At 44.3% G+C, this 16,612-nt stretch overlaps 1 protein-coding gene across 1 annotated transcript in view; it reads right to left on the reverse strand.

Moving 5' to 3' along the window:
- LOC124776360 (sterol O-acyltransferase 2-like) overlaps nt 1-16,612 on the reverse strand; it is a 278,540-nt gene that overhangs the window by 257,312 nt on the left and 4,616 nt on the right. Inside the window, exon 2 of the mRNA XM_047251312.1 lies at nt 6,412-6,464. Within this exon, the coding sequence (XP_047107268.1) occupies nt 6,412-6,464 (53 nt within the window). The remainder of the gene's footprint in view (nt 1-6,411; nt 6,465-16,612) is intronic.

Genomic DNA, 16,612 nt, shown 5'->3' on the forward strand with positions numbered 1-16,612 from the left:
GACAGGAATTCGTGGCGGGCCGCATCAAACCAGTCAGAAGAGTGATGAGAAATAAAATGCAAATCACATGCCATTTTTCCAGTGATGCATCTGTGAAGTACACTACTGGCCATTAAAATTGCTACACCAAGAAGAAATGCAGATGATAAACGGGTATTCATTGGACAAATACATTATACTAGAACTGACACGTGATTACATTTTCACGCAATTTGGGTGCATACACCCTGAGAAATCAGGACCCAGAACAACCACCTCTGGCCGTAATAACGGCCTTGATACGCCTGGGCATTGAGTCAAACAGAGCTTTGATGGCGTGTACAGGTACAGCTGCCCATGCAGCTTCAACACGATACCACAGTTCATCAAGAGTAGTGACTGGCTTATTGTGACGAGCCAGTTGCTCGGCCACCTTTGGCCAGACGTTTTCAATTGGTGAGAGATCTGGAGACTGTCCTAGCCAGGGAAGCAGTCGAACATTTTCTGTATCCAGAAAGGCGCCTACAGGACCTGCAACATGCAGTCGTGCATTATCCTGCTGAAATGTAGGTTTTCGCAGGGATCGAATGAAGGGTAGAGCCACGAGTCTTAACACATCTGAAATGTAGCGTCAAATGTTCAAAGTGCCGTCAATGCGAACAAGAGGTGACCGAGACGTGTAACCAATGGCACCCCATACCATCACGCCGGGTGATACACCAGTATGGCGATGACGAATACACGCTTCCAATGTGCGTTCACTGCGATGTTGCCAAACACGGATGCGACCATCTTGATGCTGTAAACAGAACCTGGATTCATCCGAAAAAATGACGTTTTGCCATTCGTGCACCCAGTTTCGTCGTTGAGTACACCATCGCAGGCGCTCCTGTCTGTGATGCAGCGTCAAGGGTAACCGCACCCATGGTCTCCGAGCTGATAGTCCATGCTGCTGCAAACGTCGTCAAACTGTTCGTGCAGATGGTTGTTGTCTTTCAAACGTCCCAATCCGCTGACTCAGGAATCGAGACCGTGGCTACACGATCCGTTACAGTCATGCGGATAAGATGCCTGTCATCTCGACTGCTAGTGATTTGAGGCCGTTGGGATCCAGCTCGGCTTTCCGTATTACCCTCCTGAACCCACTGATCCCATATTCTGCTAACAGTCATTGGATCTCGACCAATGCGAGCAGCAATGTCGCGATACTATAAACCGCAATCGCGATGGGCTACAAGCCGACCTTTATCAAAGTCGGAAACGCGATGGTACGCGTTTCTCCTCCTTACACGAGGTATCACAACAACGTTTCACCAGGCAACGCCGATCAACTGGTGTTTGTGTATGAGAAATCGGATGGAAACTTTCTTCATGTCAGCACGTTGTAGGTGTCGCCACCGGCGCCAACCCTGTGTGAATGCTCTGTAAAGCTAATCATTTTCATATCACAGCATCTTCTTCCTGTCTGTTAAATTTCGCGTCTCCAGCACGTCATCTTCGTGGTGTAGCAATTTTAATGGCCAGTAGTGTAAATATTAGAGAATACGCCTGGCTTGTACTGCTCCACCGTTTGCAATCCAAGTAAACATGACAACGGACGTCGATCGAGCTCGGAGGCCTGTTGACAGTATCCAACAGATCGATATAGCCAATACAAAAGTGCAACATGTATGCTTGAGTAGATTAAGTGGCGACTTTTAGAGGAAATATGTCTCTGAATTCGTGAAACCTTGATAGGTGACACTTATGTAAGCACCCTTTCTGATCACCTGCGTCGATTCCGGTCCACAGTGCATTCCGACGGACTTGGACAATTCCAGCAGGGCAGTGCGACACCCCACACGTCCTGAATTGCTACAGAGTGGTTCCAGGAACACTCTTCTGAGTTTAAACACTTCCGCTGCCCACCAAACTCCCCAGGCATGAAGATTATTGAGCATATTTGGGATGCCTTGCAACGTGCTGCCCAGAAGAGATCTCCATCCCCTCTTACTCTTATGGATTTATGGACAGACGTGCAAGCTTCATAGTGTCAGTTCCTTCCACGGCTCATTCAGACATCAGTCCAGTTCATCCCACGTCGTGTTGCTGTACTTCTGCGTGCTCGCGGGGGCCCTTCACGCAATTAGTCAGCTGTACCAGTTTCTTTGGCTCTTCTGTGTATATAGCAGCTACTGGAATGCAAAGCCATCACTAATGTAAGCGTCTCCAGTTGCTTGTAACCAGAATGCTAATGCTAGTCTTCCTAACGGTTATGTAGTCGTCATTAATTCATGTTCTGCCATTAAACTATCTCCTCATTTGTACTGAGAAGCCTGCCGAAAGTGTCAACCTACATATTTCCAATGCGCAGCATGAACTTCTTTTCATTGCAAGTCCACGGCCTCCACACATTTCAGATTTACGCACTTTTCCCGACACTTTAGCAGAACAGTACATAGTTCTAAAAAGTGATACAACTTAGAGGGATCCTTCGTGCAGTGTGTCACTAAAACTGCATATTTTCGCAATACGCTAGTGTAAATACGGAAAGCACCAAATATGCCATGTTAGCTTCAGACTGGGATGAATACAAATGTTACTGTTGGTCCCAGAATCTGTTAAAAAAAGCATACAGCTACACGCAAACCTAATCACTTCGGGTTAATAACTCAACGTCTAGCGACTCGGCCGCGGTGAATCCTAGCAATAACCAAGTCATTGATCTTAGGATCCCCTGAAGGCTTTTACCGCCATTGTGTCATTACTTGAATTTAATTATAAGAATTCGTACCGAGAGTGACGTGTTTGTGATAAATCTTTCGTGCTCCATCCCCTTGAAAGGGTATTCTGCAAGTTAAAACACAAAACCGTAGAACGCGACGAAGTCAGTATGGCGTATGTCGCATCGAGTGACACATCGGTTTGACGACACTTCCCTCATCGGCTGCTAGCAGGGGGAAGAGTGGCGGTAGCTGGTTAAGGAGCCTCGCAGGCTTTGACGTTTTATGCACTCTCTCGCACTTGTCTCCCATAGTGACTAATTGCTTACAGTCACAACCAGTATTATTCTACATTTACTCTGCGTCAGAATGTAGGAAGGAACAAGTGCTATCTCACAATTATCTCCAGTCGCCGTTAAAATATTTGATTGTATAGTCTCAGAGCGAACTGCAAGTAGAGCGCTCGTCATTAATAGCGGAAGACGGAATGCAGAAACCGGGAGTTGCTAGAAAGGATTAACATGTAGAATGGTAGAGTGTACTAGTTGATGCGAAAAGATATCAAGCCTTGTAAGACATCTGTGCGAATAGGGTTGAACTTTTGGGAAGTAAAATGTTTTTAAATTGAATCGTAAAATTTTCTATAGTTAGATTGAAATTCAGTGGGAAAGGACACCAGTTATAACATTCGCTGCTGACATTGGTCTCCTCAGTGAAAGAGGAGAAGAATAACATGATCTTTTGAATGAAATGAAAAGTTTGATGAGTAAAGAACATGGAATGGGTGTAAATAGAAGAAAGAGAAACGTAACGAGGAGTAACAGAAATGAAAACAGTGAGAAACTTAGCATGGGAACTGTGGATCACGAAGTAGGCGAAGTCAAGGTATTGTGCTGCCTAGCCAGAAAAATAATGAATGACGAACTGCGCAGGAAGGACATCAAAAGCACTGGCAAAAAGGAATTCCTGGCCGAGGGAAGTCTAAAAGAGTAAAACATATGCCTTACTTTGAGGAAGAAATTTGTGAGAATGTACGTTTGGAGCACAGCATTCTATGGTAGTGAGACAGGAACCGTGGGAAAACCAGAACAGAAGAGAATCGAAGCATTTGAGATGTGGTGCTACAGAATAATGTTGAAAATTAGGTCGATTGGTAAGGTAAGGAAGGGGAGGTTCTCCGCAAAAATGACGAAGAAACGAATATATGGAAAACACTGATAAGGAAAAGGGATGGGATGATAGGACATATGTTAAGACATGAGGGAATGACTTCCATGGTATTAGAGGGAGCTGTAGAGGGTAAAGACCGTAGAGGAAGACAGAGATTGGAATACATCCACCAAATAATTGATGACTTATGTTGCAAGTGACTCTGAGGTGATGTTGGTACAGGACAGGAATTCGTGGAGGGCCGCATCAAACCAGTCAGAAGACTCATGACTAAATAAAAAGTGTTTTCACCCTTATTCACTTCGTACGAAGGCAACAACTTCTCGCATCCATTACAAAATCATCTGTGCTAAGCATCCTGGGAGACTTTCTCACTCACTCTGCTAAAGGTAACTTGGCAGACCTCAGTCCACGTTGTCGTTAACGTCCTGATTGCGTTATGCAGACCACAGCTCCGTCCAAAGCTAGTGACAGGACCTGTGCCAGGACGAGACAAGATGGAGTTCCCAGCAGAACGTCTTGAGCCACATTTCAGCTGGTAATCTCACCCGAGGCAAGTGCCAGAGTGTCGATGATACTTGTATTCAAAAATAAGCTGGATTTTTAGGAAATTGTCGGATGGGTGGAGAAGACTGTGTACAGGACTGGTGCAGAAAACGTAGTGGCTAGTATTATTACGCAATGATGGACTGAATCAAACTGATCCAAGGCTGAATGTGGCGCTGAGCCATAAACCTGGCAACCATGAACCAGTCAGGACCAGACCAAGGCAAGAGTGGTGTAAAAAAGAAAAAATGCTACACACTTACGCATAAGTGCATCTTAAGAACTTACTTTTTGCTGCAATACAGCCTAAATCAGTAAATATTTACAGGGTTACAGTTATTGAACTATATGAAGAAAAACGCAAATTGGTTACAAGATACGGCGTGCACACACTTTATTTAACATGTAAACGTCACTACAGCTATTCGGATTTAGGTTAAGACATCTTCGATATGCCTGCGATCATTGACGATGATGTGACGCAGATGAATAGTAAACTTCTGCTTGGCCCACTGAAGTGTCAGAACATCGATGCTGTCGATGACTTCCTGAATGGCTGTTTTCAGGTCATCAATGGTTTTGGGGTTATTTCTGAACACCTTGTCTTTAATATACCCCCACAAAAAGGAGTCGCATGTGTTCAGATCCGGAGAATGTGACGACCAATTAAGGCCCATGCCAGTGGCCTCTGCGTACCACAGAGCCAGAATGCCAAATTGCTCCTTCAGGACATCAAACACTCTCCTGCTTCGATGGTGTCCTTCTTGCATGAACCACACTTCGTCGAAATCAAGGTCACTTTGGATAATGGGGATGAAATCATCTTCCAAAACCTTAACGTATTGTTCGTTAGTCACCGTGCCATCAAGGAATATCGCACCGATTATTCCGTGACTGGACACTGCACACCATACAGTAACCCGCTGGGAGTGAAGAGACTTCTCGATCGCGAAATGGGGATTCTCAGTCCCCCAAACATGCCAGTTTTGCTTATTAACGGAGCCATCCAAATGAAAGTGGGCTTCGTCGCTAAACCAAAGCATATATGCGCATACTAATTCCCATCATGCCCCGCGACCAACCGTGTAGTTTGAACGTTCTAACACAAACCGTTCAGAAGTTATGACGATTTTACTTCATGTAGTTCAATAACTGTCACCATCTTGAAAATGTTAATGATGCGAGTTCTGCGTGAAGCGAAGACTGTCATCCTCCCTATGCATCAGTAACGCCCCACGATTTCTTTTTTTAATTTAGGTCTGTACATACTCTCTCATGGTATGTTACTAACAATAAAAATCGGCTGTAAGTGAATTGCATTACAGTAAAGAAACAATTTCATGTTGTATTGAATACCTTGGTTTGGAGCTCAGAGATGAATTCTGCTTTTCAGCAAAAAAGAATTTTAGAACCGTCCACCGTCAAATTCACGTTCAATGCATATATTGTTATCCAAACTTTCACTGAATTATCTAAATATCAGGATTCAATTACTAGAAGTCTCCAATTATAGCATTACACCTAACAATATTCGTTAATAATAAGTTTCCAATTTTCGTTAGGTGAATAATTTATTGTTTGTCGATTACCAATGTTCACATGCAAGTGTAAACCAGGCAGCACTACACACGGAACAGTTACATAACATCCACTATTACAGCAGAAGCTATTTTCAAACCAGTGTTTCCTGCTGAGAGTGTAAGAGTTTCATTTCTATGCTTTATCCTAAATAGTGTACAGCAGACAATCATTAATGATGGTTATTAGTAAATTGTAATCAGAGAATTTCTAAAAGCGACGTCTATTTTATTCTGATCACGTCACATTTACGTAAAGGTGAGAAGCAAATGTTTAGACTGTCACACGCGATTTGATGGTCTATAAAGATACTGATAATGTAAGGTTACAAGAGCTCTTCACGGGATAAATAACGTTGTTGCTATAGCTAAGACTCTAACTAAAAAATTGTAGAAGCAGCGATGTATGAGGAAAATGGAAATAAGTAGTGCTTTACCTGTATTCGCTTCATCAGTTCGAGCACATCAGGCGGCGGCTTCTTTTTATCTTCTGGAAATGGAAGGAAAACCATTAAGAACAAGCAGATACTGAAACAAGTCATCTGTATGTAAAATAAGGTGCAATCGCACACACAGACACACAGACACACAGACACACAGACACACAGACACACAGACACACAGACACACAGACACACAGACACACAGACACACAGACACACAGACACACAGACACACACACACACAGACACACACACACACAGACACACACACACACAGACACACACACACACAGACACACACACACACACAGACACACACACACACACAGACACACACACAGACACACAGACACACAGACACACACACAGACACACAGACACACACACAGACACACAGACACACACACAGACACACAGACACACAGACACACAGACACACACACACACAGACACACACACACACACAGACACACACACACACACAGACACACACACACACACAGACACACACACACAGACACACACAGACACACACAGGCACACACAGACACACACAGGCACACACAGGCACACACAGGCACACACAGGCACACACAGACACACACAGACACACACAGGCACACACAGGCACACACAGGCACACACAGGCACACACAGGCACACACAGGCACACACAGACACACACAGACACACACCAAACACCGTGAAAAGATATAAAGACAACTAGAAAATCATGTTGCAATAGTCCGCACTAGGATGTCTAAAAGCACTGAACAGGTAACGAAGAAATAAAAGGACGATATCCTTGCAGCAAGTTGCTTAGTACCACTGTCTCTATGCTGTTCAGTTTTGGAACACAACCTACAACTAGCTTAGGGACAGAAGTGATGACACTTTCTGCGGGACCTGACCATTATTTTGCAGGACAATGCTCAAGCATGTACAGTGCAAGCTGTTACTAGTACGATCTGTAAATAAATAGTTGCCACTATTAGCTCCAACCCTCATATTAGCACAACTAGTTTCGAAACTATTGCTCCGTCATCGGGTGCCACATATCATATGACCATGTTCTGGATAGATAAGTACCGAGAAGAACAGTTCATAATGGGAGAAGGCACCATAGTATATAGTCACAATAAAAAAACTTCTACGGCAACAGAATACTACATAAGAGGTGTACAACAAAGCATAAGGCTACAGACAGAGATGCTGAATGAAACTCGTTAGTCTATCAAGAGCGCAAAGCGTAAAGCCATCAATGACTACCGTAGCAGAATATTGTCAAATGACCTTTCACAAAATCAGAGAAATTCTGGTCGTATGTAAAGGTTGTTAGTGGGACCAAAGTTGGTGATATTGCATTTTCACTGGCCCATTTAGTGGAAGTGTATTACTGATTCCACTTCTATCAAACAACACACATTGACTAGGGATAGTGCACTACCATTAGTGAATGTAGACCTTCACTGCCAAGAGGTAAGGGATGTTAACCATGGGCGTAATAACAAAACAGTCGTATTTCGAAAGTTGCATTTATCACCTGTAGTTCGAAAACATAGTCAGTACGTAAAATTCATTTATTGCAGCAAGGGCGTGCACCATGGCACTTTGAACTGCACAACACTTTTTGTTTTTTTTTTGCAAAAGCAACTCAGAGTCTGACATTTTTGCCGGCAGTCCCATTTCAAGAAGCCCTGGCCACTTCCCATGGACTGAGACTCCTCAACTGTCCTCAGGGCAACAGTTTTCTCTGCTGGAACTTCCTCCTCTGAGATTATTCTTAGAGAGCAAGTACTGAACAGGGACCTGAAACAAAATGTTGTAGTTGTAGCTGCAACAGCATATCGTTTAGTCCCTTCCATATTTATTTAATAACAAACAATTTATCATCGTGCTTATAGTTGGCTCAGCACACCATCTCTTGTCCCGATTCAGTAGAAGCCATCGGCCGTTGTCTGAAGGACGACACCCAAGATCGACCTAGCATCTCCTTTTCCTCTATCGAAGTCGGGAACTGGAACTCTCACAGTACAGCCCTTTTCCACTGTAGGAAAGCAGCGATCTGATCACTGCCGCATTCCTTGCGCTTGTTCTTCTACGCTCTTGTATGCTTCAGTTCTATATTTTTTAATCGCACGAGTTGACTCGTCTAAATCAGTCAGTAGTCATGCACTTGCGCATGTGCAGAAGCTCATTAAAAAGTGCACAAGTTAAGGTGTGCTCGCGACCCTGATGCCAAGTTTCACCGAATCTAGAGGAGCAATGTGTAGCACAGCCCAGGACATTTGTTTCAGATTACCACATCTACATTTAGTTTAACAGTATTCAGAGAAAAATAATCAATATATCCGCAAGGTGTCAAAAATTAGGGTGTTCAAGTGCTCTTATGGTCTTATACAGCAGCCGGCACTGCACAGGTCACATCCGTCTACAGGGAGGGTTGTAGAAATTATTCACAAAATTGCCATCTAATATCCTTGACGAGTGTTTGTTGTAGAACCTTGGAACATATTCTGAACTCAAACGTAATGAAATGTCTCTAACAGAATGGCCACCACTATGCCTAACACCATGAATTCCCAAAGTATCTGCTGCAACTGTGGTGCAAAAATACGTGAACTGGCCAGATCCGCTCACGGCCGGCCAAGTTAGCCGCGTCAGAAACACTACGTGATCAAAAGTATCCGGACACCCCCAAAAACATACGTTTTTCATATTAGGTGCATTTTACTGCCACCTACTGCCAGGTACTCCATATCAGCTAACTCAGTTGTTGTTAGACATCTTGAGAGAGCAGAATGGGGCGCTCCGCGGAACCCACAAACTTCGAACGTGGTCAGGTGATTGGGTGTCACTTGTGTCATACGTTTGTACGGTCAGATTTCCACACTTCTGAACATCCTTAGGTCCACTGTTTCCCATGTGATAGCGAAGCGGAAACGTGAAGGGACACGAACAAAAGCGTACAGGCTGAACTCGCCTGTTGACTGACAGAGACCGCCGACAGTTGAAAAGGGTCGTAATGTGTAATAGCAGACATCTATACAAACCATCACACAGGACTTCCAAAATGGATCAGGATCCACTGCAAGTACTATGACAGTTAGGCAGGAGGTGAGAAGACTTCGATTTCCTGGTCGAGCGGCTGCTCATAAGCCACACATCACGCCGGTAAATGCCAAACGATGCCTCGCTTGGTGTAAGGAGCGAAACAATGGACGATTGAACAGTGGGAAGTCGTTATGCAGAGTGATGAATCACGGTACATAATGTGGGGATCCGATGGCAGGGTGTGGGTATGGCGAATGCCCGGTGAAAGTCACCTGCCAGCGTGTGTGGTGCCAACATTAAAATTCATAGGTGGTGGTGTTATGGTGTGGTCGTGTTTTCCCTGGAGGGGGCTTGCACTCCCTGTTGTTTTGAGTGGCACTATCACAGCACAGGCCTACTTTGATGTTTTAAGCACCTTCTTGCTTCCCACTGTTGAAGAGCAATTCGGGGATGGCGATTGCATTTTTCAACACGACCGAGCACCTGTTCATAATGCACGGCCTTTGGTGAAGTAGTTAAATGACAATAACCCCTGTAATGAACTGGCCTACACAGAGTCCTGACCTGATGCTATAGAACACCTTTGGGATGTTTTGGAACGCCGACTTCTTGCCAGGCCTCACCGACTGACATCGATACCTCTCCTAAGTGCAGCACTCCGTAAAGAATGGGCTGCCATTCCCCAAGAAACCTCCCAGCACCTGACCGAACGTGTGCCTGCGAGAGTGGAAGCTGTCATGAAGGCTAAGGGTGGGCCAACACGATGTTGAATTCCAGCACTACCGATGGAGGGCGCCACGAACTTTTAAGTCATTTTCAGCCAGGTATCCGGATAATTTTGATCACATAGTGTATCCGTCGGCGTGCATATCTGCCGACAGGCAAAATTGTGGCGACGTGCGGCGCGCACGGACGCATGTCAGCAGAATAGTCAACTGCCAGTGCGAAATGAGCCGCCGTACAGACGCGTGCTTTGAGAGTCTATAATTTCAGTCCACGGATCACGTGGGTCGAGGTTAACGCTAGCTCCCACAAACGCGTGCTGAAGTTTGTTTGACGCTTCCCGTTCGTTTCCGCTTTCGCTTCGTCGCGTCTGCGAAATACACGACGCCCCGTGGTCGCGAGAAAAAGGTTCGTTTCGTTCTGGAGACGCGTCCACTGGTCTCCCGCGCTCACGCGATCGGACGACGCGGTCGTCACCAAGGAGAGTACACCCTCCGTGACCAGTCTTCGAATGGAGCTGTTCTGCAAATACAGTTCTCGCTATCGCCGGTTGATGGACATCGCGATCTGATTTCCTTTTTATCACTTGTTCACTTACTCATTGTCAGAATAAATGCACTTTCGACAAGTGTACTTACCAGTTCTCGTTACCGTACCGTCACCAAAGCCTACATCCTGAGCGAAGAGCGTGGGTGTGACAGTAAAGTCGCCTCACTGCACGGCTGACCTGCGAGCGGCAATACTCACACGTTCCCGCTTTACATCGAACATGTGAAACCCTGAATGAGATTTCCACTCTGCAGCGGAGAGTGCGCTGATATGAAATTTCCTGACAGGTTAAAACTGTGTGCCGGACCGAGACTCGAGCTCAGGACCTTTGCGTTTCGCAGGCAGCTGAGCTACCCAAGCACGATTCACGACCCGTTCTCGCAGCTGCAATTCTGCCAGTACCTGGTCTCCTACCTTTCAAACTTCACAGAAGCTCTTCTGCGAACCTTACAGAACTAGCAATTCTGGGAGAAAGGATATTGCGGAGATATGGCTCAGCCACTTCCTGGAAGATATTTCCAGAATGGGATTTTCACTCTGCAGAGGAGTGTGCGCTGCTACTTACTGGCAGATTAAAACCGTGTACGGGACCGAGATTCGAACGCGGGACCTTTGCCTTTCGGGGGTAGCGCTCTTCCATCTGAACTACCCAAGCACGACTCACAACCCGTCCTGACAGCTTCAATTCCACCAGTATCTCTTCTCCTGCCTTCCACTCCGCTGCAGATTGAAAATCTCGTTCTGGAAACATCCCCCAGTCTGTGGCTAGGCCACGTCTCCGCAATATCCTTTCTTCCTGGAGTATAGTTCTGCAAGGTTTTCCTGAGTTGGGCACTGATATTTTTATCGCAATTACACATCACATTACTTGGCAAAGAAACGACAAAAAATTTCTGCAGTAGTGATTTTAGTCAAGAAATCTGTAGTGCCGCACACCAACATGAAATTACTATAAAAATATCAGTGCCGACCTCAGGAAAATCTAGAAAATGTACACGAAAACGACATTTCTAGATAGAAGCTGGAATCATACAAACATGCTACAACTGTCGATGTTTTGAATGAATAGGACGGAACGCAGTATCGTACAATACATAGCCTACCAATTGTTTTCAGTAGCTACGAAAACGGATTTAAAACACCTTCAATAGCGGTCGGTTGTGTTCATGAGAGTTAAGATTGAATTTACGGATATTACTACTGTATATTTCTGAAGCTGGATTTATTGCTTGTAAGAACAAGAAATGTGCCACTAAGGTGCTGTAGTTTTTATTCTATTTAAAAAGCGCTTCTAAGGTGATCATCAAAGACAAAATAGTCCCATACTAAGGGATGCGGGGTAGGGGACCAGGTGGAGGAATGTTACACTGAAGCGCCAAAGTAGCTGGTACAGGCATGGGTATTCAAATACAGAGATATGTAAGCAGGCAGAATACGGCGCTGCGGCCGGCAACAACTATAAAAGACAAGACGTGTCTGTCGCATCTACATCTGCATGGATACTCTGCAAATCACATTTAAGTGCCTGGCAGAGGGTTCATTGAACCATCTTCACAATTCTTTATTATTCCAATCTTGTACAGCGCGCGGAAAGAGTGAACACCTGTATCTTTCCGTATGAGCTCTGATTTCCCTTACTTTATCGTGGTGATCGTTCCGTCCTATGTAGATCGGTGTCAACAAAATATTTTCGCATTCGGAGGAGAAAGTTGGTGATTGGAATTTCGTGACAAGATTCCGTCGCAAGGAAAAACGCCTTTTTTTAATGATTTCCAGCCCAAATCCTGTATCATTTCTATGACACTCTCTCCCATATTTCGCGATAATACAAAACGTGCTGCCCTTCTTTGAACTTTTTCGATGTACTCCGTCAGTCCTGTCGGGCAAGGATCCCACACCGCGCAGCAGTATTCTAAAAGAGGACGGACAAGCGTAGTATAGGCTGTCTCCTTAGTAGGTCAGTTACATTTTCTAAGTGTCCTGCCAATAAAACACAGCCTTTGGTTAGCCTTCCCCACAACATTTCCTATGTGTCCTTTCTAATTTAAGTTGTTCGTAATTGTAATACCTAGGTATTTAGTTGAATTTATGGCCTTTAGATTAGACGGATTTATCGTGTAACCGAAGTGTAACGAGTTCCTTTTAGCACTCATGTGGATGACCTCACACTTTTCGTTATTTAGGGTCAACTGCCACTTTTAGCACCATTCAGATATTTTTTCTAAATCGTTTTGCAGTTTGTTTTGATCTTCTGATGACTTTATTAGTCGATAAACGACAGCGCCATCTGCAAACAACCGAAGACGGCTGCTCAGATTGTCTCCCAAATCGTTTATATAGATAAGGAACAGGAAACTTGGGGAACGCCTGAAATCACTTCTGTTTTACTCGATGACTTTCCGTCAGTTGCTACGAACTGTGACCTCTCTGACAGGAAATCGCAAATTCAGTCACATAAATGAGACGATATTCCACAAGCAAGCAATTTCACTACGAGCCGCTTGTGTGGTACAGTGTCAAAAACCTTCCGGAAATCCAGGAATACGGAATCGATCTGAAATCCCTTGTCAATAGCACTCAGCACTTCATGTGAACAAAGAGCTAGTTGTGTTTCACAGGAACGATGTTTTCTAAACCCATGTTGACTGTGTGTCAATAGACCGTTTCCTTCGAGGTAATTCATAATGTTCGAACACAATATATGTTCTAAAATCCTACTGTATATCGACGTTAACGATATGGGCCTGAAATTTAGTGGATTACTCGTACTACCTTTCTTGAATATCGGTGTGACCTGTGCAACTTTCCAGTCTTTGGGTACGGATCTTTCGTCGCATGAACGGTTGTATGTGATTGTCAAGTATGGAACTAATGCACTGTCATACTCCGAAAGGAACGTAACTGGTATACAGTCTGGACCAGAAGACTTGCTTTTATTAACTGCAAACATTGCACAATGGGATGGACCTAATCAGCTAAAAGGGTAACATAATCGTCGGCAGTGCCGCGTGGGGTAGTAGTGCGGTCTGAGGCGTCATGTCGCGATTCGTGCGGCTGCCCCCGTCGGAGGTTCAAGTCCTCCCTCGGGCATGGGTGTGTGTGTGTGTGTTGTCTTGGCATAAGTTAGTTTAAGTTAGATTAAGTAGTGCGTAAGCTTAGGGACCGATGACCTCAGCAGTTGGTCCTATAGTCCTTACCAAAAAAAAAATCCAATTTCCAATCCTCGGCAGTAATGCGACATTGCAGAGTGTCCATGTGGTACATGAGAACACCGCGGTATGTCGCCCACATCACTCCTGGGACGTAAACACGAACAAAAGCGGGAAAGAGTGTGCAACGAGACTCATCCGACAACATGATTTTTTCCTGTGCTCCGTAGTCCACATGTTATGATTATGACACACGTCTCCCTGTTACGAGCATTGCATCACTGGCAATGGTTTTGGAATTATTCCAGCTCGTCCTGCAAGTGTTTGTTTATGGAGCTACTCTCGTGTTTTGTCGTTGCCAGGGTTCGCGAAGGCGATACACAATTCTGCAGTGACTTTCTGCTGTTTTCGACCGACTAATGTTCGTCACACGCCTCTTCAACGACGGTCTGTGATCAGTCAACACACGCCGTGGTCGCCGTTGTAACTTAGCGGATTATGTTTTTTCCGCGTTCTCTGTATGGAGTGTTTTCTTCTATACGGTACCTCTTGAAACACCAAACATTTCAGCTACCTTGGCTACGGAAACAGCCACCATACGAGCACCAACAATTTGCCTGCGTTTGAATTCACTTAGTTTCCACATAATGCACTGACAACTACACGGGACATTGTAGTGACCACGTCTGACACTTGGCGAAGCATTGGGACGTTGTACAGGTGCCGTTTGTGGTAAAATACAGCAGCGCAGCCTGTAGCCTCTGCTAGCATGTGCATTTATATTGTAATATTATTGGATTTCAGCTACTTTGCATGTGAGATATTTGCCATAAGAGAAAAGGACAGGCAACGAGCTGTAGTTCGTAAAAATGCTAAGCATCACAGCGCGAGAGTAAAGAGTCGAAATATTTTTTTTTTGTGTGGGCCTGTACCAAGACACGCGTCCACCGTTTAAATACTATAAATAAACACTATGGCCCGCTGGGCGCAGATATTTAAAATCATTGCCGCAGCGCTTGATAGCAAGAAGCTGCGAAACAGAAGAAAGAACAATCTATCTTTTGTTAAGAAATATTCTAGAGACTTCATTATCCCTAGTACTTTTGGTCGCCGACATGTTAAGACGTACTACATAGCATTGCTACAAGTTGTATTTTTATTTTGTGTAAAAACTGTGTGAAACGACGAACAAACATTTCGGTAACTCGGGTGTGGGTACAATGTACTTACGCACACGCGAGGACATTTAATTTTAAGAAGGAACGGACTGACAAAGCGGCGATTATTGGACTGCGCCATTACAAAGGAAATATCAGATGTAAGTCATGCATTTATTGTGTATTTGTCAATGTCTAGAAGTTTAAAGCCAATTTGTTCAAAATATATTAATATTTTATGATGCAGTAATTTTCTTCTTATTCTTTTCTTTCACTGACCAAAAATGATGTTCAAATTGTATATGAACTTTGTTACAGGTTCGCTCTTTATCGCGGTGTCTCGATTGTATTTGGGAGACCACTACTTTGTTCAACTTCCGATCTGTTAATCTCTTTTACGAAATTCTACTAATTTGCTTTCATTTCCATTTTTGTATTCAAATAGGTCCCTTAGGTATTTTCATCGAAGATTCTGATTGCTTGAAGGCAATACGGGTAAGAAAGTCAATTAAAAAAACCCTTCGCGTAAACAATCCATACGTCTCCTGAACACAATCGAGAACCGACGCATCGGTGATCAATTAATAATTTCTCTCTCTTTTTAAGTCGTTCTAAAAAACGGCCACATAGGATAGCCGTAAGTACGCAATCTAGCGTTAGGTTGCATTTTGTCAGTAAATATTACCGACCAACAGTTACAGCATCCGTTAGGTTGCATTTTGTCAGCAAATATTACCGACCAACAGTTACAGCATCACTATTATTATTTACTACTATTTCTTATCCAGAATAAGCAAGTTCCTAACGCCAGAATGTTCAAGTATACATTTATCGCTGTGTTTTCGTATTTTTTTTCGAACCCTTGTAAGATAATGTAGACAGCATGTATCATTCTTACCACACGAGATTGGCGGAAGACTGTATCTGTTCACAACTTAATGGCCGTAGACGTTAATTAATGACGAGAGCCAAAAAGGTACTAACTTACTGATACATCTGCTCCAAAATTGGAAATGGAGGGACGATCAAAGCTCACTGAACTTATCTGTTTGCTAGCAGGGGAAACTCCCCTTCGCACCCCTGTCAGATTCAGTGGTAAGAGGGTCCTGTGGGCAGCTCGTCAAAAACTGAACGCAGATCAAGCACGAAAACGGGGAGAAAGTGTACTGAACGGCAGGGGAACTCAGCATGTTCGCGCGGTTGAATCCCGCGTCCGGCCATCCTGATTTAGGTTTTCCGTGATTTCCCTAAATCGCTCCAGGCTTATGTCGGGATGGTTCCTTTGAAAGGGCACGGCCGACTTCCTTCCCCATCCTTCCCTAATCCGATGAGACCGATGACCTCGCTGTCTGGTCTCCTCCCCCAAACAACCCAAACTCACCATGTTCGCATGTTCGGACAAAAAAAAAAAAAAAAAAAAAGAACGAGTAAGTAGATCAGCAATGAACATGAACGGGTGTCATTGAACGTCCGCTCTGAACAAATGAAACGAAAAAACGAACAAAATGAGATCATAAAATAATATTAATCACGGTGATGGAGCAGTGTTCAAACCTTTACTTT

This window comes from Schistocerca piceifrons, chromosome 2 (genome assembly GCF_021461385.2).
Source record: "Schistocerca piceifrons isolate TAMUIC-IGC-003096 chromosome 2, iqSchPice1.1, whole genome shotgun sequence".
Classification (NCBI taxonomy): domain Eukaryota; kingdom Metazoa; phylum Arthropoda; class Insecta; order Orthoptera; family Acrididae; genus Schistocerca; species Schistocerca piceifrons.